The 24,160-nt window shown below is 60.0% G+C and overlaps 1 protein-coding gene across 1 annotated transcript in view; it reads left to right on the forward strand.

Moving 5' to 3' along the window:
- The window catches only part of COL18A1 (collagen type XVIII alpha 1 chain), a 59,696-nt gene that overhangs the window by 15,875 nt on the left and 19,661 nt on the right, over window positions 1-24,160 (forward strand). Inside the window, 22 exon segments of the mRNA XM_030806008.1 lie at window positions 5,557-5,643; window positions 7,394-7,453; window positions 8,231-8,360; window positions 9,272-9,348; window positions 9,611-9,826; window positions 10,183-10,209; window positions 11,729-11,791; window positions 11,898-11,984; window positions 12,307-12,360; window positions 12,540-12,698; window positions 13,862-13,924; window positions 14,693-14,719; window positions 18,253-18,384; window positions 18,838-18,900; window positions 19,795-19,821; window positions 20,857-20,885; window positions 20,940-20,946; window positions 21,389-21,484; window positions 21,923-21,965; window positions 22,303-22,388; window positions 23,611-23,640; window positions 23,763-23,789. Of these exon segments, the coding sequence (XP_030661868.1) occupies window positions 5,557-5,643; window positions 7,394-7,453; window positions 8,231-8,360; window positions 9,272-9,348; window positions 9,611-9,826; window positions 10,183-10,209; window positions 11,729-11,791; window positions 11,898-11,984; window positions 12,307-12,360; window positions 12,540-12,698; window positions 13,862-13,924; window positions 14,693-14,719; window positions 18,253-18,384; window positions 18,838-18,900; window positions 19,795-19,821; window positions 20,857-20,885; window positions 20,940-20,946; window positions 21,389-21,484; window positions 21,923-21,965; window positions 22,303-22,388; window positions 23,611-23,640; window positions 23,763-23,789 (1,590 nt within the window).

Genomic DNA, 24,160 nt, shown 5'->3' on the forward strand with positions numbered 1-24,160 from the left:
CCCAGCCCAGGAGGGCCCCCTTTGAACGACTTTGTAACTAGACATCCACTCCAGCCGTGACCCCGTGACCCAGAGACACCCCCAGGCTTGTGCCAAGCCCCGTGGTGAAGTGGGGCTTCTGGCCTCTGACTGGCCGGTCGGGGGAGTGGGGACCGAGTCCAGGCCCAGCCACACGCCTCGTGGCCCCATGCAGAATGAAAGCTGGGGTCCTTGTTAAAAACGATGAATGATCCAAAGCTGGCGGCAGCAGGGTGTTGATCCCAGCAGGGTTCTCTTGTGGTAGCTGCACACCCGCTGGGACCAGGGGCTCAGGGCGGCCCTGCAGGTCAGCACCTTTAACAAAGAGTTCAGCAACCCCAGGCCTGTGAGACTCCACTTCGGAGCATGTGGTGGGAGTCCCCCAGCGGTGAACGCACGTGGCCGTCTCCACCTGAGTCTCCGGGAAGTCCCTCCAGTGGACCTTCATTTCTTGGGGTTGGGGGAGCAGACAGATCCCTAAACTCATGTGGGGTCTGTGTCCAAAGCCCCTGCATTTCTGGGAACCTTTGGCTGGGAACAGCCACGTGGGTGACCTCAGCTGGCACTGTCTCACAAGTCCCTGAATTGTAACATTCAAGCTGGCCTGCAGCTGGGACGCCCCTGCCCTGGCAGGCCACAGGGGACAGAAGGTTAATTATTGCCCAGACAAGGGCTGTTTGTTTGAAGTTGTTCTAAGTCCTGGTGTCCGGGGGTTCTGAAAGCTGACCTTTCACCTTTGGCAGGAACTTTTAACCCTCAGAGCTCAGGAGCTGCTAGGACATTAACACCAAACTGGGCCTCTTTGTTTTCCTCTTGGTCACAAACACGATTACCGGGAAAGAAGTCAGAGTCATCCCTCCAGTGAGAGGCAACTTGTTGTGTGAATCCCCAGCCATTTCTTGGTGGAATAAAGTTGCCCACAAGTGCCGTACATCTTTAACACTGTTAGGAAAAGCGGCTAAGTGCCGAGAGCTCGGTACGTGGGTGCACAGCTGTGCCCCAATGGCGCTAAGGAGAGCCAGGCTGCCGCCCTGCGGTGAGGGCCTCCTCATCAGCAAAGTCCCATGTGTAGGAAGAGGGGGTCTGGGTGTTTAATTTTGCGTTTCTTGGACTGTTAGTGAAGACAGACTTTCATTTTGTCCCTTGTTTATTGTCTGTTTGTATTTCTTCCTTTGTGACTGACCGGTTTATGTTCTTTATGGTTTTCGATGGGCCCAACTCTCAGTGATTTATACAAACTCCTTATATATAAAACAAACTGCTCTTTGGTTTTGCCTGCTGCAGATTTTATTTCTACCTTGTCATTTGCCTTTTTACCTTGTCTTTCTTTTTTTGGACCATTGGGATTGGATGTGTGGGTTTTTTTGTGTTTTTTTTTTTTTTAGATGGAGTCTCACTCTATTGCCCAGTCTGGAGTGCAATGGGGTGATCTTGGCTCACTGCAACCTCTGCCTCCCAGGTTCATGCGATTCTCCTGCCTCAGCCTCCTAGGTAGCTGGGATTACAGGCACGTGCCACCATGCCTGGCTAATTTTTGTATTTTTAGTAGAGATGGGGTTTCACCATATTGGTCAGGCTGGTCTCGAACTCCCGACCTCAGGTGATCCACCCGCCTCAGCCTCTCAAAATGCTGGGATTGGCCGGGCGCGGCGGCTCACGCTTGTAATCCCAGCACTTTGGGAGGCCGAGGCGGGCGGATCACGAGGTCAGGAGATTGAGACCACGGTGAAACCCCGTCTCTACTAAAAATACAAAAAATTAGCCGGGCGTGGTGGCAGGCGCCTGTAGTCCCAGCTACTCGGAGAGGCTGAGGCAGGAGAATGGCGTGAACCTGGGAGGCGGAGCTTGCAGTGAGCCGAGATTGCACCACTGCACTCCAGCCTGGGCGACAGAGCGAGACTCCGTCTCAAGGAAAAAAAAAAAAAAATGCTGGGATTACAGGCATGAGCCACTGTACCCGGCTGGGATTTGATGTGTTTATGTGGTTAAATCTGGCCTGGAGAAGACACCATGACTTACAGCAGCCCAGTAAAACCTTGGAAGGTCAGAACTGGAACGGGAGGGAGCTAGAGGGCCCTGGGTCTGGCCCTGGGCTGGGACCCTGCTGGGCGTGGGCGGCGCGCTGCAGGCCATGTGCTGCTGGGCCTGGGTGGCGCGCTGCAGGCCGTGTGCTCCTGGGCGTGGGCGGCGCGCTGCAGGCCGTGTGCTCCTGGGCGTGGGTGGCGCGCTGCAGGCCGTGTGCTCCTGGGCGTGGGTGGCGCGCTGCAGGCCGTGTGCTCCTGGGCGTGGGCGGCGCGCTGCAGGCCGTGTGCTGCTGGGCGTGGGGGCGCGCTGCAGGCCGTGTGCTCTGGGCGTGGGTGGCGCGCTGCCTGGCGTGGGTGGCGCGCTGCAGGCCGTGTGCTGCTGGGGGCCGTGAGGCGTGGCGGCGGGGGCGCGCTGCAGGCCGTGTGCTCCTGGGCGTGGGTGGCGCGCTGCAGGCCGTGTGCTGCTGGGCGTGGGGGCGCGCTGCCGGCCGGGTGCTCCTGGGCGTGGGCGGCGCGCTGCAGGCCGTGTGCTCCTGGGCGTGGGCGGCGCGCTGCAGGCCGTGTGCTCCTGGGCGTGGGTGGCGCGCTGCAGGCCGTGTGCTCTGGGCGTGGGTGGCGCGCTGCAGGCCGTGTGCTGCTGGGCGTGGGTGGCGCGCTGCAGGCCGTGTGCTGCTGGGCGTGGGGGGCGCGCTGCAGGCCGTGTGCTGCTGGGCGTGGGTGGCGCGCTGCAGGCCGTGTGCTGCTGGGCGTGGGTGGCGCGCTGCAGGCCGTGTGCTGGGCTGGGTGGCGGTGGGGGGTGCTGGGCGTGGGTGGCGCGCTGCAGGCCGTGGTGGTGGGCGTGAGGGGCTGTGGGTGTGGGTTGATGTCTGTGTCAGGTCCCTGCAGGCCTCAGGAGTCAGGAACTTTGTCTTTGGGTCTTCGATGAGATTCCAGCTGGGAAGGGGAGAAGCGCGCTTGTGTGGTAGAGAAGAAGACAATTGTTCAGCACAAGATTTTCTCAGACTTCTGAATTGAGATACTTGGGAAAGAAACATTCAAGTTGTGTGACTCATAATTTTTGGCAGGAGCAAGCACAGAGCTTTGGGAGCAGGGAGGAAACCGAGGCTTCCTCCTCAGCCTCTCCACAAGGCTGCATCGGCCCCGGCGCTGCCACAGATGGTGCCTGGGACCCCCGGCCGCAGCCGGGTCCAACAGAGCCCTCCAGAGCATTGTGTTCCTCGTCGTAAGAGTCCTTGGGCATTGTTGGTCTTTTCAGGTTCACTTTCTTGAGTCGGGTTTGTCAGTGGCCGTCTCCCGGGAAATCATGCACCCCCCCCAGCTGCTGCTGTTGCCTTGAATGTCATTTCCAGCTGTGTCCTGATTTCCAGGGCGCTGAGGCTGCAGCGTGTCAGGAAGCATTTTACATGCTCTTCCCTCATGGAATTCCTGTGATCTCTGTTTAGGGTGTCTCCAGATTTCATAACTTTCAGTCCTAAGTCCTTTAAATATTTGCAATGGGCCTGTGGCTTTTGCACTAGTGCCTCCTGCCCCACCCCTGGAGCCAGTGGCTGCCACGGGCTCAGAGCTTCTCTGCCCTCTGTAGCCGCCCCCCACCCAGGCACCCTGTAGCCCCATGCAGGAGGCGTCAGCCCCTCGGGGGCACCCTCAGGAGAGTGCTGTAGCCACCTGTCGGGGTGTCAGGGCCTCACAGGCCTCTCTAGACAGTGCATGTCTGTGTGGGGATTGGGTGTCAGGAATGCCCAGTCCCTCCCCGACACCAAGATGCACCCCCCGCCCGGGCTGCCCCATTGGAGAAGTGCAGTTTTTTGTTTGTTTGTTTTTGAGATGGAGTCTCGCTCTGTCGCCCAGGCTGTAGTGTAGTGGCGCAATCTCGGCTCACTGCAAGCTCCGCCTCCCTGGGTTCACGCCATTCTCCTGCCTCAGCCTCCCGAGTAGCTGGGACTGCAGGCGCCCGCCACCACACCCGGCTAATTTTTTGTATTATTAGTAGAGATGGGGTTTCACCGTGGTCTCAATCTCCTGACCTCATGATCCACCCATCTCGGCCTCCCAAAGTGCTGGGATTACAGGCGTGAGCCACCGCGCCCGGCCAAAGCACAGTTCTCTAGAATTCAACCCCAGCTCCTCCCCGGGCCTGACCTGGGGGCTCTTGAATGTGAAGGTTCAGCTGCTAGGCTGCTGCCCCGCCCCCACGCTGTAGGTCCTGGTGGACGGTGGACCCTGGAGCCCACGGTGCTGCTCTTGGCTGACCCGGGGGCACTGTGGGCAATGCCCTCCCCTGCAGTGTGACGCTGAGAACCACCGGTGTGCTCCGTGACGCTGAGAGCCACCGGTGTGCTGACACTGAGAGCTGCCAGTGTGCTCTGTGACGCTGAGAGCTGCTGGTGCATTCTCTGGGAAACCTGTGCACACCCAGGGGGCCCACGGGGTCCACACCCCCCCATGCATGAGCCCACACACGCGTGCATACATGATTTCATGTTTGCGCACATGTGTCCATGCAGATGCATGCTCTCACGCACATGTGCCCACACACTCAGCACTCACACCCCATCCGGCAGGCTCAGGCCCCACTCCTGAGCCACCTGCCTGGGCCTTGGGGGCCCAGCGGTGTGGGGAGCCCCAGGCTCCAGCTGGCCTCGCTTGGCTCTGAAATCTAGGCCAGGATGCAGAACCCGCAGTGCGGCCAGTGGAACCCCTGGTACTGTGTGCGGCCCCCACCTGGCAGCCCCTTTTCCTGCCAAAGCCCCTCCCAGTGTCCTCTCCCCGGGGGCGAGCTGCTCGCTTGAGGCTTAGGACGTTGCGCCCTCCTGTGTCCCTGCCCAGCGTCCCTGGCCTGCGTCTCACGAGGCACCGCCAGCCGCGCCAGGGCCCCAGAGGGCAGGGGCAGGCACCCTGGCACTCAGCCCAGGACTGAGGATACCGGAGGGAGCGGTGGGTGGGTGGGTGAGTGAGAGATCACTCCCGGACAGAATGGGCACAGAGATCCAGGAAACTCCCCCACATCTGCGGCGTTTCTGTCCTTGGCTTCTGGGTTTTGTTTTTTATGAAAAGGTGAAGTTCAAAGAAAGCAAAGCCGTGGTGCTGCCTTGGTTGGTCCGAGTCGGGAGATGAGGCCGCCTGGTGCTTGTGTAAAGCTCCTAGGACTTGGGGTTGGGGGACTTGACCTGCAGCCCCTCGAATCTGCCCCTGTCTCCCAGGCCTTGGATCGAGCCACACCCGCTGTGGTTCTAAACCCGCAGCCCATCAGCCGCCTCAGATGAGCCGAGTCTGAGGAAGCAGCCTCCGCCCAGCCAGGTGCTTTCCACACGACAGCACCCAGGATGCCCCTGGGTCGCACCACGTCTTCCTACCATGAGGCATACTGCACCCCCAGGGAGGCTGCCCAAGACCCCTTCCTCTCTGAGACTCTCCTGCCCTCTGTGGGCCCCCCAAAATCTGGAGCTCAGGCAGCGCCAGGGTTGCCGCTGCCGCCTCAGGACTGCTGGTGACCCCTTTCCCTGTCTGTATTTAGGGGATGATCGCTGAGCTGAAGGTGCGCGGGGACCCCCAGGTGAGCCCCATGCACTGCCTGGACGAGGAAGGCGATGACTCAGATGGGGTGAGTGACATCTGGGGCCCGGGCGGGGTCTCCCCTCAATCCCTGGCACGCAGAGTTCAGGGCCAAGGGCTATGACAGGAAAAGTCCCAAAATATACCACTTGGGGCACTGGGAAGCTGCAATACCATTTCTGTGCTCTCCTATAGCACCTCAGAGCCCTTCCTTGCCCTGAACTTTCCCTTAAAAACAAATACAAAGCATAATATAAACACCAGAAACCACCCTCCATGGCAGCTGGTGAGACAGAGGATGTGAGGCAGCTCAGCAAAGTGTGTGTGTGTGTCTGTGTCTGTGTGGTGTGTCTCTGTGTCTTGTGTGTTGTGTATGTGTGATGTGTCTGTCTTGTGTGTTGTGTGTGTGTGTGTTGTGTGTCTCTGGTGTGTCTGTCTTGTGTGTCGTGTGTGTCTGTGGTGTGTCTCTGTGTGTTTGTGTGTAGTGTGTCTCTGTGGTGTGTCTCTGTGTGTGTGGTGTGTCTCTGGTGTGTCTATCTTGTGTGTTGTGTGTGGATGTGTGCATGTTTGTGTGTTTTTGTGTGTTTCTGCGTGGTGTGTGTCTCTGTCTTGTGTGTTGTGTGGATGTGTGCATGTTTGTGTTTTTGTGTGTGTTTCTGCGTGGTGTGTGTCTCTGTCTTGTGTGTTGTGTATGTGTGGTGTGTCTGTCTTGTGTGTTGTGTGTCTCTGTGTGGTGTGTCTGTCTTGTGTGTCGTGTGTGTCTGTGGTGTGTCTCTGTGTGTGTGGTGTGTCTCTGGTGTGTCTATCTTGTCTGTTGTGTGTGGATGTGTGCCTGTTTATGTGTTTTTGTGTGTGTTTCTGCGTGGTGTGTGTCTCTGTCTTGTGTGTTGTGTCTGCATGTCTGCATGGTGCGTGTGTCTCTGTGTCTGTGTGTTGTGTAGCGTGTGTGTTGGTGGGGTGTGTGGAATCACGTGGTACCCAAGGGGCGACTCCGCCAGCCCCAGGTGTGAGGAATAGGAGGGAATTCTCACTCAGGGGCCCAGATCACCACGTGCCCCATGTGGACATGGACCCACAGCCTTGCTCCTGGGTGGCGTGGGCAGGAGACACCGTGGCTGGACTGTGGGCAGCGTGCGCACATCCATGTTACTTTCATGTTTTTTCTATATTTTGCCCGATAAGTGCATTGTTTTTGCCTGGAACATGTCAGAAGATGCCAGATTGTTCACATGGCGGCCATGACAAGGCTGTGCCCTGGTACAGCTGGCTGGGTGCTGGGGGTCACCGAGGCGCTGCACCCCTCCCCTGGCCTGTCTTGCCCTCAGGGGTCAGTGGTGGTCCCTGAGGATGTTTCTCCTCCGGGTTTTCATGAAGTTGAAAACGTCCAGCCGCCTTGGCGCGTGTTCGGCCCAGGCCTGGGCCCAGCGGGCCCTGCGCTGGGGAAACCTGTGCGGGCAGCATCTGTGGTGCAGCCTCCTCCAGGGCAGGGCTCTGGCCGGAAGAGAGGAGCGCATTCCCCCTCCCACCTCCGCATGTCTGACCACCGGCCGAGGCAGGTTCAGAAGCGTCACTGTCCTCGACCCGATTGGACATGACTTACTGAAGCTCAGATGGTGCCTGGGCAGGGAAGGCCAGTATGCCCACCCCAACAGCCCCTCCAAGAGCACCAGAGAGGGCTGGACGAGGCGAGAGGGGGCCGGGAGGAGGCAAGAGCAGCCTCGTTTGCTTCCCAGGCCTGCTGGGCTCGGGGCCTGGCCTGGCTGCCATCTCTCCAGCCTTTCCCTTTTCAAACTCCTCAGGCATCCGGAGACTTTGGCAGCGGGCTCGGGGACGCCCGGGAGCTTCTCAGGGAGGAGATGGTGAGTAGCCGGACGGGGCCCAGTACCCCCTGCAGGGTCCCAGGGGAGCCCCTCCCAGCAGTGGGGTGCACACGCAGGTGTGGCTCCAAGAGCTCCCTCTATGCCGTGAAGACATATTCCTGGCTGGGAACAGGGATGTGGGATGCTGGGCTGGGCAGACGCTAGGCCCTGCCTGGCCGCCGCGTGTCTCTGGTAAGAGGATGTTCCTTTAAAACGAGATCCTGCCCTGCGCATTCCTTGGTCTTTGAGGCAACCTTGGCCTTCCGTGCGCCCCATCCCTCCGTTAGCTCGTGGGTGGCCACCAGGGAATGAACAGGTGTGTGAGTCTGACGACTAGGAGGAGAAGGCAGTGCAGGGAGCTTGCGGAAGGCTTTCCCCAGCTCGGACCACCTGAGGAAACACAGGAGGGGCGGGGAGTAGGGAGGCCCCAGGACTGAGGTGCTTTCCGTTAGAGACGGGCGTGGGAACGTGTTCCCTGCGGGGACCCTCTGCAGGTTCACATCAGCTTCCCAGCATGGCCTGTCGGGCGCCAGGAGGCCTCTGTGGTGATGGCAGGCGCAGTCCTGGGTCCTGGGGAGCCGGGGAGCCCACAGGCGGCCACACCCCTGCGGCCCACAGAAGGAAGCCCCTTGCATGCAGCCCTGGAGCGCCCTCCTGTTTCAGAGGATTTTTCTTTATCTTTCTTGCAATCTTAAGTATTTCATTTCACAAACCAAGCAAGTCTCCGCCGGGCATCTGCCGGCTGAATAACAGGCCACCTTCCCTCTCGTCCTCTAGGGCACGGCCCTAAAACCCAGGCTCCCCACGCCACCCCCGGTCACCACTCCACCCTTGGCTGGAGGCAGCAGCATGGAAGATTCCAGAAGTGAAGGAATCGAGGAGCAGACCACAGTGGCTTCGTTAGGAGGTAAGCTCTTTTCTGGATGTGGGGTGTGTGTGGTGTGTAACATGCGTATTTGTGTGATGGTGAGGTATGTGTGTGATCTGTGGTGTGTGTAGTGTGTGTTGTATATGGTCATGTGTGTGTAATATGTGGCACGTTTGTGTGAAATATGTGGCAGGTGTTTGATGTGTGGTGTGTGGTATGCATGTTTGTGATGTGTGTTTACGTGATGTGTGTGTAGTGTGTATGGTGCATGCATGTGTGGGTGTGTGGTGTGTGCATAGTGTGATGTGTGCAGAATGGTGTGTGTATTGTGTGTGGTGTGTGTGTGGTATGTGTGTTGCGTGTAGTGTACGTGTGGTGTGCAGTGCACGTGTGTTGTATGTGTAGTGTGTATTGTGTGTGTGTGTGATGTGCATGTGTAATGTACATGTGTGTGATGTGTGTGTATTATGTGTAGTGTGTGTGTGTGTGAGGCAGGTGGGGAGATGCCGAGGCCCGGATGGTGGCTCTGGGTACAGGCTCTGGGTGTTCACTGTGCTTCTCTTGCAGGATTTCTGTTGGTTTTCATTTTTATTTTAATTAAAAGTTAAGAAGGAAAAACGAAAAAGGACAAAGCATGCTGGGTGATCAGAAGGCATTCTGGGGGGCCAGGGTCTCTTGTAACAAATTCAGGAAGCATCTCCCAGGTTTCAGCTGTCATCGGCTTAGATGGCCAGACTGGCCTCACTGTTGATTTTAAATTCTGTCTCCCTGTTGCCTGTGCCTGGGAGCCAGAGCTCAGGGGAGTGCAGCTTGAGGCTGGGGATCTGCTGGTGTCCAGCCGGGCTCCAGGACTGAAAGCATTTGGGCTGCCAGGGCCGTCTGGGGTGTCGAGAGCAGAGCTGGGGCCACCCGGGGGGCCTGACAGTGGCCACGTCTGCTTCTCTTCCCAGCTCAGACACTTCCTGGCTCAGATTCTGTCTCCACGTGGGACGGGAGTGTCCGGAACCCTGGGGGCCGCATGAAAGAGGTAAGGCCACTTCCCCGTGCTCCTGAACCATTCTGAACCAGAGGACCTGTGGCCTTTTGGGCCACTCACTGGTGAGCCCTGATGAAGCCCCTCTGTGCCCACGCCTCCTTTAAGCCCAGCACTCGGTGCCAGCATGCGTCCACCCTGCGTGTCCACCGTGGGAAGCAGCCCAGCCTGGGACTCTGGAGGGCACAGCGGGACACACGGGCAGGGTGTGTGGGACCCCACCCCAGCCCGGGCCCTGTGTTCTGTTTATTCCCAGGGCGGCCTGAAGGGGCAGAAAGGGGAGCCAGGTGTTCCAGGCCCACCTGGCCGAGCAGGCCCCCCAGGATCCCCATGCCTGCCTGGTCCCCCGGGTCTCCCGTGCCCAGTGAGTCCCCTGGGTCCTGCAGGCCCAGCGTTGCAACCTGTCCCCGGACCACAAGGACCCCCAGGGCCTCCGGGGAGGGACGGCACCCCTGGAAGGGACGGTGAGCCGGTAAGTCCTCGCGCCTCCCCCCAGTCAGGCCCCATCTGGAGGTGGGGGCTTGGGCAGGACGGGGAGGGGCTGCGGCCGACATGGGAGTGAGCTGAGCTGGGATTGGAGCAGGTCAGCAGCCTCCTTGGGCCCACCATTGCTCGGGGTTGGTGCTGGAAGGTGGTCAGACGTGGGAGGTGGAGCTGCTCAGACACAGCCCTTGTGGGTGTGAGGAGGCTCCTGGCGCAGGTGCGAGCACATCGGGAAAGACGTCTTTGCCACCTCGTGGGGAGCATGCGGTGCATTTCCGTGTACAGACTGTAGGTGGGGCCGGAGGTGTCATTTCCCATCACTAATGACTTCTCTTGCATCCCCAGGGCGACCCTGGTGAAGATGGAAAGCCGGTAAGTCTGCTTTTCTTTCTGACCCCCGTGTTATCTGTGATGTTTGCTTAGACCCCAGGGCTTTGCTGCCAGTGACACTCTTTTTAAACGCGACCCAGTGAGGAGACTGTGCAGCAAAACCATTTTGAAAATGGAGTTTTGTAAAGAAAAGATGAGTGTAACTGTTGATGGGAAATAGCAGTTATGCATTTGTGTTGAAACATTTAGGCCACAACTACCATGAAGAAGGAAAGGAAGTGAGAAAAGGCAGAGCTTCCAAACCCTTAGAGGGAAAACGCACAGCAAAGAGAAAGGAGGTCGGGTGGGGGCGTGGGTGCAAGACGGGAGAAGCACGGAGCGACCTGAGACTCTGTGAAGTCAGAGCTTCTGTCTCAAAACATGCAGTTCAGATTTTAAAAATCAGGAAACAGTTTCCAAGCACAGTAAAATGACGTGATAGACCGCAAATAAAGATCTGGGAACAGCCTGCCCAGCAAATGGTAACACTCGGCAGAAAGTGGGGCTGTCACGAACACTGGACAGGAGGGTTCAAGTTAAAAACAGTCTAGAAGGTCTGAAAGGACAGGGAGGGCATCTCATGGTGCCCACCTAACGGTCATTACCGACCGCCTGGCACCCCACAGCCAAGCTGCCTGCGATGAGGACCATGGCAGACAAAGCGGGACAGTCGGCGGGGGGTGGCACGGGGCCCACCCACTGCAACTGGGTGCACACACGCATGTGTGTGAGTGTGGGGTGAGGATCCACGGGGCCCACCCACAGGGTACACACACGTGTGTGTGCGTGTGTGTGAATGAGTGTGAGACTGTGTGTGTGAATGTGTGTGTGAGACTGCATGTGTGTGTGGGGGGTGAGGATCCACACGTACACATACCACACATGCACACACAGCATATATCACCACACATTACACACCACACGTGGACACGTGCATACACCACACATTACACACACCACACGTGGATACACTTGCACACACACACTACACATGTGTGCACACACACCACACGTGGACACATGCACACACGCCACACACATGCACACACACGTGGACACAACACACACCACAGATTACACATACCACACGTGGATACACACATACACGTACCACGTGTGCACACATACGCACACCATGCATTATGCACACCATACATGCACACTCACACGTCACACATACATATCACATGCAAACACCACACTCCTCACACACACACCATGCATACCACACGCACACACACGTATGTAACACCCAAGCACCAGCTGTTGTGGAGGCCTTCGGGGGACCTGCCGTGACCTCCCGAGGGATGCTCCCCGCAGCTTCCCCCAGGCATGGCTGGCGAGATGGGCCCAGGCGGTAGACAGTCTGCTGGGCCTGGCGCCCTACTTTCCGGGCCCTGGAGACTCCCCTGAAGGGCTCAGCTCCCTTCCGTCCCCTGCTTGGGGAAGGAGCACTGAGGGTGTTGGGTGCGGCCCACGGTGGTGCCTTCCCTGAGCGGGGCCCCCGGCTGCTGTGTTCCAGGGCGACACTGGGCCACAGGGCTTCCCCGGGACTCCAGGGGACATAGGCCCCAAGGGCGACAAGGTGAGTCCCTGTGGCTGGGTGGGGGCCCCTTCCTGTGTTGGCCCTTGGCCCAAGGTGGGGGCTGTGTGTGTGCCCAGGGTGTGACGGGCTTGTCTTGTGTTCCCAGGGAGACCCTGGGGTTGGAGAGAGAGGGCCCCCAGGACCCCAAGGGCCTCCGGGGCCCCCAGGACCCTCCTTCAGACATGACAAGCTGGTGAGTCTTGCCCTTGGCTTCCTGCGACCCGGGGTCTGCCCTCCTCAAAAGCAGGCCTTGCCTCTGGGAGGGCACCTGGCCCAGGAGTATCAGCTCCACGCTCAGGGGCTTGCGTGGGGTCTCAGCTGAGCTGAGGGGTCACAGGTGTGGTGGGAGCCCCCATCCACCTGCCTTCAGGCTTCTCTGGGGGCAACAGAGGGGCTGTGGTTTCTCAGCTCCTTGTAGAAACAGCTCGATATGCAGCTTGCGGGGCAGGGGCCAGGAGTAGGCCAGGTGGGGGGCCGAGCTCAGGGCAACGTGTCTCTCCGGCTCTTTTCCTCAGACCTTCATTGACATGGAGGGGTCTGGCTTCGGTGGCGATCTGGAGGCCCTGCGGGTGAGTGGCCCTTAACCTGCGGCGCTGCCCGACGTCTGTACCCGTGAGGAACAGGCCATGGACCCCCGAGATTCAGCTGGGGTCCTGTGGGGGGTGGGGATGAGGCTTGGTTTGGGGGTGGTGGTCATCCCTGGTGGGTGCCACATGGGCTGTGACTATCTGTGTTCACCCACGTCCAGGGTCCTCGAGGCTTCCCTGGACCCCCCGGACCCCCTGGTGTCCCAGGCCTGCCCGGCGAGCCAGGCCGCTTCGGGGTGAACAGCTCCGACATCCCAGGGCCCGCCGGCCTTCCTGGTGTGCCTGGGCGCGAGGGTCCCCCCGGGTTTCCCGGCCTCCCGGTAAGTCCTGCCTCCCACCGTCAGTGTCGGGAGCCCTGTCTGCTGGGAGTGGGGGATGAACACCCCACATGGGAGCCCCTGCCCCGCCTCAGGCCTCCCCAGTCCCCACCCCCTCACCTCATCTCCTCTGGGAGCTGGCGGGCGGCTGCTGACTCGGGGCCGCCCTGGGGTGTGCGGAGGCACCTGAGTGGGCACCCCGTGGTTCTGGGGGTGCTGACCAGTGGGGGTGACCGCAAGCAAGGCCTCCGACCTCTCTGGCCCTGTGGGTCCACGGACTGCACAGAGGGCATCTCCATGAGCAATTCCCATGGGTGGGTGTGGGAGGGCCGAGGTCAGCATTGCTGGAGGGCCAGGGGAGGGAGGAGCCTGCTTGGCCAACGTGGCTTGTGGGGTCTCAGGGCCCCACGGCAGGCTCCCCACCAGCTCTGCCACACATGACAGGCAGCAGGTCATGACGGGCAGCGGGTGCCTGCCCCACCAGCTCTGCCACACGTGATGGGCAGCAGGTTATGATAGCAGCAGGTGCCTGCCCCACCGGCTCTGCCACACGTGATGGGCAGCAGGTCATGATGGGCAGCAGGTGCAGATGTGGCTGCTGTAATTGGGTCGCGCTGCACTGGCATCCTGTGGCCTGGGGTCACTTGGTAGCATGCCATGGCGTGCAGGGCAGGGAGTGTGGGGTTAGGTCACCCATGACACGCCCCTGCCTCTGTAACAGTCCCTACCTGAACCAGCCAACCCTACCAATGGGCGTTCGCTGTCACCGTCGGCTCTGAGGCCTCTCTGGGTGCCACATGGCAAGTGCTCCCCAGGATCTATTCTAAGGGGCAATTTGGGCTTAAAGAACATGCCTAATCCATATTCATACATGTGGCCAGACGGCCTCTCAGAGGGAGCAGCGGTTACCCCAGCCCTGGTGTGCAAGCGTCTTCCCACCATGGTGCTGTCGGCCCTGCCATCTCATCCTGCCAATGTGGCCGCGAAACTGTGGACTGCGCAGGCTATGGGGTCTCCCGTGAGCCCTGGGACTCTGGTCCTGTGTCTGGGGAACGTTCTGTGTCCTGCCTTCGAGAATCCTGTGGAAGCCCAGATAACCTGTTAACCCAGAAATCGTTTTAGTGGCCGAATGCCATCAAGACCCACTATGCTCTGCTCTCCCCCAGGGACCCCCAGGCCCTCCGGGAAGAGAAGGGCCCCCAGGAAGGACTGGGCAGAAAGGCAGCCTGGTAAGGCTTCCCTCAAGTCCAGGGTGAGTGGGGCCCAGCACCACACTATGTGGCCCGGGTCTGGGGGTGCCTGGTGACGCCCGTGAAGGGGAAATGCCAGGAATAGCCCCCCCATCACAGCCCCACAGCCTGGGGCCTCGGGCTCTGGAGGTCACCCTGACCTGGGCAGCTGGGGCTTGGGTAGAAGTTCATAACCCTGTGGTGATGACTGGACTCACGGGTTTTAAGAACATGGGTGCCCCGCGGGATCTGAGATCTTACTCCAAGCTTCCACATTGGTTATGGGGCAGTGGCCATGAGCCTCTGTCGGACTGACGCAAGGAGCCGGGGCCCCGGGCGTTGGTGGGTGGACCTGGTGGGAGGCGCCTGCGTCCGGCCCCCTGGGAAGGGGTCTCCAGCGTGACCTCAGATGAGAGCTGCGCTGCTTGGACTGAGCAGGGGACGCGGGCTGTAAATGCCCGTCGCTGCTCTAAGCCTGTGGCTGAGCTGAAGGGCCCTCCTTGGGGAGGCATCCAGGCCCCAGGCCCCACGTGGAGCCAGGTCCAGCATTGGGATCAGGCTTGGCGTTCCTTGTGGCTCCCCTTTCAGGACCCCAACCACACCAGAAAGGGGGATGACAGCGGCAACAGCCTCAGAAACTGTTAAACCAGCACAGGCAGCAAAGCAGGGACCCCGATCGGGGCACAGTTCCTGGCAGGGCGATATGCCTTCCTCCGTCCGCTGTGCTGCGGGTCTGATTTTGTCATAATCCTGCTCTTTTCCGTACAGGGTGAAGCAGGCGCCCCAGGACATAAGGTACAAGCAGAATCCCTGGCACACCAGTCCCCTGCCCCTGGTGCCCGCTCAGTGCTCGGACCCCCAAAGAGGGTGGAGGCCCCACGGTCGAGGGAGTGAGCTCTCCTGGGGCTGGCCTTCACCCCCACTCCTGCCATCTGTCCATCCGTCCTGCCGGAATCGCTGGCAGCGGCCTCTGTCACTGTGGCGAGGTGGCTTCCGCCGAGCTCTGGTCTGCCGGTGAACTGAGGGCAGACGCGCCCTGGAAGCTGAGCTCGTCTGGAAACAAGCTCCCTGTGGCAAGCGCGATAAAACAGCTCCGGGAGCTTCGGGAGGAGGGGCTGGGCCACAGCAGGTGCAGAGGCTGCCTGCGGCCTGGGGAGGGCCCTGAGCTGGGCCCCCCAACATCCCCCCATGGGGAGCCCCATCCACCCATCCCGCAGGCTCATGAGCATCTGGGGGCACTCGGAGGGAGCGCTGAAGGCAGCCGGGGTGTCCTTGGCAGCCCTGGCCTGGCCCAGAGTCTGCTCAGACCTTCGGGACTCAGGGCAGCCGCTCTCCATGGACCCCGCCTTCCTTCGGGCAGCCTGAGGTCTGGGCCACAGCCTGCTTGACGAGACAGTTTGACACCCCCACAACGACCCACTTCCTCCTCCTGTTCTGCGGGAGTGGAGCTGGAGGACGAGTCAGAACCCTGCAGAGGAGGGGCTGGGAGCCGGGCCTGGGCCTCCAGTCAGCATCTGTACTGACCCCACCACAGACGCCCCCAGAGGTGCCCTCGATCTGTACTGACCCCACCACAGATGCCCCCAGAGGTGCCCTCGATCTGTGCCGACCCCACCACAGACGCCCCTGGAGGCCCCTCGAGGATCCAGGCCTCCGCGGGCCGCCCACTCGAATCATGTCCAAAACATCAGGAGCTCCTCACCTTGGGCTGGATGGGGTTGGCACTAACGGGGAACTTCCCCAGAGCACGGCCAAGCTCCAGGATGGGGGTGATAAGGGAAGGAAGGCCAGTGGGGAGAGGAGTGAGGAAGAGGACAGCTGTGAGTCAGGTGGTGAGAGCACCTGGAGGGGCTGAGAGGACATGGGCTGGGAGTGAATGCATGTGCACACACACACCTCTCCAGCATATGTACACACCCCCTCCACATACACCACACCTCTCCGCATACACACACACCTCTCCAGCATATGTACACACACACCTCTCCAGCATATGTACATCACACACACCTCTCCAGCATATGTACACACACACACCTCTCCAGCATATGTACACACACACACCCTCTCCAGCATATGTACACACACACCCTTCCAGCATATGTACACACACACCCCCCCCCACCCCCCCCCCCCATTTACACACCCCTCTCCAGCATATGTACACACACACACACCCCTCCCAGCCCACACCCTTCCAGCATATGTACACACACACACCTCTCCAGCATATGTACACACACACCCCTTTCCAGCATATGTACACACACACCCCTCCAGCATATGTACACACACACCCCTCTCCAGCATATGTACACACACCCCTCTCCAGCATATGTACACACACCCCTTCCAGCATATACACACACCCTCCAGCATATGTACACACACACCTCTCCAGCATATGTACACACACACATATCTGTAGTGTATGCACATCTATGTCTCTAGTATGTGTGCATGTGCACATCTGTGTCTCTAGTATGTGTGCACACACGTACACATGTAGGCTTTGAGTTAAGCAGGGGAGGAATATTTTGATCAGCTTTAAAATCAACAAAATTAGATATGCATGTATGAAAATAATGCAAGTTTTTAAAAAACAAAAATGTCAAGTAACGTGAATGAGAATTCTAGAACCCTACAACCTAATTGTAAACCAAATAGAAAATGAAGAAAAAAGGGATAAAATTAGAAAGAGGTTTTCAACAAACCTTTTTTGGAGACAGAGTCTCGCTCTCACCCAGGCTGGAGTGCAGTGGTGCAATCTCAGCTCACTGCAATCTCTGCCTCCAGTTTCAAGTGATTCTCCTGCTTCAGCCTCCGGAGTAACTGGGATTACAGGCATCTGCCACCACGCCTGGCTAATTTTTGTTTTTTTTTTTTTTAGTAGAGGCAGGGTTTCGTCATGATGGTCAGGCTGGTCTCAAACTCCTGCCCTCAGGTGATCCACCTGCCTCGGCCTTCCAAAGTGCTGGGATTACAGGCGTGAGCCACTACGCTCGCCTAAACAAACTTTTTTATAGGCACGTTTTAAAGATCAAAAATTAGATGAGGCTGGACACGGTGGCTCACACCTGTAATCCCAGCACTTTGGGAGGCTGAGGCGGGAGGGTTATTTGAGTCCAGGAGTTCAAGGCTATAGTAAGTTACAATCATGCCACTGTGCTCTAGCCTGGGCAACGGAGTGAGACCCTGTGTCTAAAAAGAAAAAAAAAATAGATTTTTAAAGACGATAAAAGGATGCCAGGCACTAAGTTAGATTAAAGCCAAGAAAACTAAAATCTAAGATTCTCATAAAGTTAGCCCTCAAGTTAAGTGGGTGGTACATGTTACCCATCTGTTAAGACCCAGCATAGCTGTTGGCGGGTTGCCACAGTGGAGACCCAGCCCTAGAAGGGAGGAGACAGGAGGCAGTCAAGGATCACCTTGGCGGGTGGAGGGCGGGAAAGCTCTGGCTCGGAGGCCCAGCCCCTGTGGGGACATGGAAGGACCCTTCCCCACTGCGGGGGTTTCCTACCTCAGGCTGGGCTTGTGACCATATCAAGGCAGCGGGTCACATTCCTGCCCCAGTTGTGGGCAGTGCTGGGCTCACACCATCTCATCCCACTCTGTCTCGAGCCTGGGAAGGAACCCTGGGCCTCTCTGTCTACAGCCAAAGAAACCAAGGCTCAGGGAGATTGTGGCTGCGACGGGGGTGGTGCAGCTGGGCCATGTCACAGCAGGACCCCTGCCCCAGGGCCTCCCTGCCTCGCGCCCCCCGCACCGGGCTCTCACCTCACACTCCAGGTGGCCGGGGCCTTGGGTCACCGATGGCTCCAGCACACGCCTCTGGGCTCGCCTGCTTCTCACGGCTTTCAGACTAATAGACTCACAGCAACGCCTGCGTCCACCCTAGCCCCGGTGGTCCCAGGGTCCTGAGCATCCTCTCCTCTTTCCTTTCTTCTCCCCTCACCTGCCCGGGAGCCAGGGCTGGTCCCAGGGTCCTGAGCATCCTCTCCTCTCTCCTCTCTTCTCCCCTCGCCTGCCCGGGAGCCAGGGCTGGAGGTAACGAGGGCGCCGTGTGCGCCTCCCGCTGTGCATGTGGGCACAACCCTGACCAAGTTTGGGCTGCGTGGCTCTCTCCTCAGTTGTGTTTCTATGTGGCTGAAATCGTGTCGTAAAGTTAGAAGAAAGGCTGCTGTGGGGCCTGCGTTGCTTGGCAGAACGTTCCTTGCCTTTTGATTTGCAGGGTTTAGAAGGCATCGTAAGAAAACGTGTCTACACTGGGGTCGCAGGGCCAGCGGGGGCTGGGCTGGGTCCCAACATGCTCTCCTCACCCCATGCAGGGGAGCAAGGGAGACCCCGGTCCTGCTGGTGCTCGTGGAGAGAGCGGCCTGGCAGGAGCCCCTGGACCCGCTGGACCACCAGGCCCCCCTGGGCCCCCTGGGCCACCAGGACCAGGACTCCCCGCTGGATTTGTGAGTACCGCCTACACCTGACCCCCTGGAGACCCGGGGGCTGCCGTTGCCCCAGCCGTACTACCCTGGCATCTCACTCACAGAGCAGCACGTCCTGGGCGGTGGCCTCACTGGCACTGCCTCAGCCTGGGATTCCATATTCCCCATGGTGGGGCTCGAGTCTCTCGCCCGTTGCCCGTGCCCCACGGTGCTGATGGGGAACTCGGCCCAGCCATGCCCCAGCACCGGTGCCCTGACCAAGAGTGAATGAGCTGACCTGAGACGGGCTGCCCCGGGGGGCCCCCACCCAGGCCCTGCCACCAGGTAGACAGTCCCCATCTGAGAACAGCGGCTCCCCAGGCCACCGTGGCCCCAAAGCATGTCCCACCCTCCTCTCGGGCAGTGCCGCCCCAGGGAGGGGTCCTTCCCTAAGGAGGGACACAGGCCCACACGTGTCTTGTGTGTCTCTTCCAGGATGACATGGAAGGCTCCGGGGGGCCGTTCTGGTCAACAGCCCGAGGCGCTGATGGGCCGCAGGTACTGTTGTGAGCTGGGCGTGGCCGGCTCTGTGGGGTAAGGGGGTGTTGCCTGGGGCAGGAGAGTCTCCCTGAGAGCCACCAGCCTTGCATGGGGTCGGAAGCCGCCCTGCAGAGCCACGTGTGGCGGGCACTGTGCCCCGCGGGTCACCCTCGCTCTTCGGAGATGCCCCTTCATTGAACTAAAGTCACGGGGTGAGGGCCTGGTCTGCAAAGTGGGAGACACTGTGGGTGGTCAAGACAAAGGAACATGGGGCCGCATGCCCCCTGAAAGGCCTTTCTGGGGAAATTCAAGTCATCACATTTTGTGCCCCCAATTTTGGGTAGTAACAAATGTTTGGCCTGAGTAGAATCTGAAATTCCTATGAAATCTCCACCTTGTTCTACTGTTAACATGTATACTGCTGCTCAGGGTTAGGGCCAGCAAGGAGTGACCAAAATCCCAAAACAACTGTGCCCAGACAGCTCAGACATGTCAGGGGCAGACCCAGGGGCCGGCAGCTCCTTCCTCCCCTGCCCCCGCTGTCCCCTCCACGCCACCAGCGCTCCCGTGGCGCCAGCATGGAGGACCCCCCAGGGCCACAGCCCTGCCCAAGAGACATGTGGGTTGGCTGAAGCCACGGTGTCCAGCTTCATGCTCAGAGACTCAGCCTGTTGAGAGCATGGGTGGCTGGGACAGGTTTCTTACTCGGAGCAAAATGAATGAGAAATTTCAATTAGGCAGAAACTGATTCCATAGTAAGTTAGAATGGCTTTACCATTTTAACTTAGTACATTTCCTTTTACACACGTATTTTTAAGTCTTGACTGTTACCAGCGGGCTTTTCTTGTGGCAGAAGCATCTCACAGCGGGGCCTCCAGCTGCACTAACACTGTGTCTCCTCTGCCCTGACAGGGACCCCCCGGCCTGCCGGGACTCAAGGTCAGTGACGACATGCCTGGGTTTCTGTGGTCACTGGCTCGGCCTAGGTCTCGGCACCCTGGGGCTGGGGGAGACAGGGCCGTGTCTTGGGTTTTCTGATGGCGGGAGTAGGATGAATTCATCCCAGGAAATGTGCAAAATACAGCAAAAAAGCCTGACAGGGAAATAATCGCACACCACCCCCAACCTAGACTTCCAGCGTTAAGGGGCCATTGTCCCATTCTCTCTCCGAGGCCCAGGAATCAAGATTCCTGGGTTCACACACCTGAAGCATATTCTCAGACTTGGCCTGAAAAGAGGGGCATAGGGAAGAACTCAGGGTCCCTACCTCAGCCGCAGGGACAGGTGGACTCCTGGGCTCAAGGTCAGGCGTGGTGACCTTGTAGGGCCCAGGAGCTTTGTCCTCTGCTCCCCCCATCCCTGGGGGACACCAGCCCCCAGCCTGGCCCCGAATACCCCACCCCTGCCCAGGCCCCGAAGCTCCCAGGGCAGGTGCCTGAGGGGGGAGCCTGGAGGCTCCTCTCCTGGGCCCTGGGCAGCAGCCGCCTTTCACCCCGCTGCGTGCTCATCAAAGCGGCCTCTGCTGCGTGCGGGGCCAAGGGCGCACGGGGCCCACCCTGGGGCTCCACTCTCACACATCACCAGCCCCTGCCATGGCACCTGCTCCTTTGAGAATGCTTTGCTTTCATTTGCAAGACGTCGGGACATTTCAAAAGGCTGACTTTTGGGAAGGGCTGTGTGTTTGCTTTCTTAAATTGTTTGAATGAGGTCATCTCAGCGGGGTTCTGCTTGCAGTCCTAATGATGGAATATGTCCCCAGGCTCCACAGCCGTCCAGGCTGGGTGCCTTCGGCCAGCGTGGGCCACGGGTCCCTGCACAAGTTGCTCAGTGTCCCTGGGACCCCTCGGCTCTGGGCTGGGGGAGGGTGGTGAGATACATCCTGGGTAACTCACCCTTCCCTTCCCCTGGAGTGGATACTGCCTGAGGACTGGGCTGGCCCCAGCAGGTGCTCACCGAGCCCCTTTATTCACTTAGGGGGATCCTGGCATGCCTGGGCTGCCAGGGCGAAGGTAAGCACTGTGCCCGGGTTCAGGGATGTGGCCAGGCAGGGGCAGGAGGGCCCGGGTGGACGCCTGCGGAGATGAGCTCAGGGCGGCCTCCCCTGCTCTTCTTGCCACTGCTTTGTTTCTTTATAATTGAAGATGTGCTGGTTTCAAAGGCAACCCCCAGGATACCCACCTACAGGGCACCCAACCCCAGGGCATCCCCAGGTTTGACTGCGTCAGGAACATGGCCTTCCTCCCAGCTGTCTGGCTGTGCAGGCCCCCTCGGCCCCTGCCACCGGCCTCCCGCCTCTCCCTCCTTTTCCCCGACTTCCCCCTCCCGCACTTCCTCCTCCTCCCGACTCCCCTCCTCCATCCCTCCACAGCCCCTCCTCAGGCCCACAGGGTGAGAGAGAGAAGTCCAGGCCATCGCCACGTCCATGGGTGCCCCAGACTCCTCATGGGGGTCCCTGCATTCCTGGGCATGTGGCCAATGCCGTGCGTCCTCCATGTGACCCTTTCAGGGAGAAGTTGGAGCAGATGGAGCCCCTGGGTTCCCCGGCCTCCCTGGCAGAGAGGGCATTGCTGGGCCCCAGGTGAGCCGCCTTGGTGGGCCCAGGGTGCAGAGGGGGCGTGGAGCCCTGAAAGGACTATGCCAAGATGAAAGCCGGCACGAGGTGTGCCCTCCCGGGTCCCTGGGCCTCCGTGTGCCCCCTCCCGGATCTCCATGTGTCCCTCTCATGTCCCTGGGCCTTGGTGTGCCCTCCTGGGTCTCCATGTGTCCTCCCAGGCCTCCGTGTGCCCCCTCCCGGGTCCCTGGGCCTCCGTGTGCCCCCTTCCGGGTCCCTGGGGCCTCCGTGTGCCCCCTCCCAGGTCTCTGAGCGCCAGGAGCTAGTACAAGTCTCCGTCAGGGCTCTCAGTGGCTGCCTCCCTCCCAGGCCCCAGTCGGTCGGGAAATAACCCCACGTCTTCATCAGAGCCATCCCTCACGGGGGGCCAGGGGCTCCTGTTTCTGTTGATGATGAAACCATTTCCTTCCTGTCTCTTCAGGGGCCAAGGGAGACAGAGGCAGCCAGGGAGAAAAAGGTGAGTGTCCCTGGGGTGGGTGGATGGGGTGGGGGCCGCTGGGACATCCCAGAAGGTTTTGGTCTCAGCTGTCCCCAGGTCTGTGCCCCTGCTGCCCATGGGACCTCAGAGACTCAGGCAAAGACCCTCAAGTGGACGGGTGGCTTTTAGGCTGGGGCAGCGTGTGTGCTCGACCGTCCCTGTTGGAGCCTCCCCTGCCTGGCAGGGGGCTCCAAGGCCACAGTCCACAGCCCCGGGCGCCTCCTCACCCCCCGTGGGCTCTGGGCACCCCTCCAGGGCTGGGTGGACTCTGGGGTCCTGGCCAGAGCGGCTGAGATGAAATGCCGGACGCATGGCCTCCTCTTCCAGGGAGATCCAGGGAAGGACGGAGTTGGTCAGCCGGGCCTCCCTGGCCCCCCCGGACCCCCGGGGCCTGTGGTCTACGTGTCGGAGCAGGACGTAAGGACGTTGCTGTGGGTGGGCACCCAATCTGTCCAGACCCACCTACTGGTGCAGGGATCCCCTCCCCGAGCCCCCCACACCCCCCAGGTAGGACAGGCCCTGACTGCAAGGCCACACTCCAACTCCACGGTGGGGGCTGCAGAGGCCCTCGGTCAGAGACGCCCTCGGTCAGAGACGCCCGGGTGTCCAGCTCCATGTGGCTGATGGAGACACCAGGGAGGGGTAAGGGCCTGCACAGGGGCGTTTTTTATGTCAAAGGCTCCCACTGGGTTCAGTCCCCGTGTCCTTGATACTGTGGCCCCAAAGCTGCATGTAGTCACCCAGCTGTCGCATCAGAAGAGGCAGACGCACCTTTGGCTCTCTGGTGAAGGTTGTTTGGTTCCGGAACCTTCCTCCCCACTGCAGCCCATCCATCAGGCCTCTCAGCTGCACCCTCTGCGGCCTGCTAGCAGTGCATCCCACTGGTCCCTGTGCCACCCTGGCCTCACAGAGGCAGGCGCGTCTCCACCCAGCCGCATGGAACACAGGACCAAGCCCTGCTCTGGGCAGGGAGCTGAGCCCCGGGCAGATGCAGGGCCCAGGGCAGCAGAGCTGGGGTGTGGCCAGGGGTTCAGATCCCTGCTTCTCTGTGGCCACCAGTGGAAGGGGCTGCCCGGGGCAGAGCTGAGAGCAGGCACCGTCAGTGTGTGATTACTGGACAAGTTACCTAACCCTTGTGCTCCAGCTCCTCACCTAGGAGGTGGGACTTATAACAGTCTTGAGAGGAGGGGTGGAGTTGGGAACAGGCAGGAGAGGGCTTGCCCCAGCATGGCTTTGCTAGGAGCAGGCAGACAGGCATCGGGAGGCAGGGCAGCCCGGGGAGGCCACAGGGACCTCGGGCGGTGACGGTCAAGTCGTCAGAACATCAGAAAAGCCCTTCCGTAGGCCCGACCACCTCCGCAGGCAAGCAAGGGAGGTCTAGCAGAGAGGAGCATTTTAAACAAATGGAAGTAAAAACCGTGCCCTTAGGGGCGTCTGGAGTCTGCATCCAGCTGCTCTGAGCCAAGGGCGTCTGTGCTGCAGGAAGGGACACCCAGGCCTAGGTGAAGACAGTGGTATAAAAGGCAACATTTCCTTGAATTTCCTGGTTCGGTGTTTTGTTGATCTGTAAGTCGCTCGAGTCCGGTTTAATTTTAAATGCAGCCCTTTGTTTCCGATTTTTCCTTTTGCTTGTGGACAGGGATCCGTCCTGAGCATGCCGGGACCTGAGGTACGTGCCTGCCCGGCTTCTAAGAGACGGGCCTGCGGGCACCTGGGTACAAGGCTGGGTGGGGTCTGGGCAGCCGCGCGGGTGCGTGATGACCCCAGCTGACGCCGTCCCTCTTTCCCCAGGGCCGGCCGGGTTTCGCAGGCTTTCCCGTGAGTAACCTGGCGCCAGAGCTGCACGCTGCCCGCCACTGCCCTCCCGGCTGGGGAGGGGTCTCCACCTGGTAGCGCAGAGCAGCCCGGTCGAGCTGGGGTGGGCCTCGTCAGGCCCGAGGGATAGCGACAGTCACTGCCCCCAAGGACATGATGGGAGCGGGATGTGGGCGAGAGCCCATGGCAGGCCCCATGCTGGGTGGGCACCCGTGAGGGTGAGGCAACTCCTTGCACCTGTAGAGGCCTGCAGTGTGCGGAGTGAGGCTGGGGCCAAGACCGGTCCTGGTGGGGCTGACAAGGAGGCATATTACAGGGGGTAGCTGTCGGGGGAGGTGGAGCAGCTGTCGGGATGGGGGAGACGCCAGCTGCTC

The sequence above is a fragment of the Nomascus leucogenys genome, chromosome 25 (genome assembly GCF_006542625.1).
Source record: "Nomascus leucogenys isolate Asia chromosome 25, Asia_NLE_v1, whole genome shotgun sequence".
NCBI classification, from domain to species: domain Eukaryota; kingdom Metazoa; phylum Chordata; class Mammalia; order Primates; family Hylobatidae; genus Nomascus; species Nomascus leucogenys.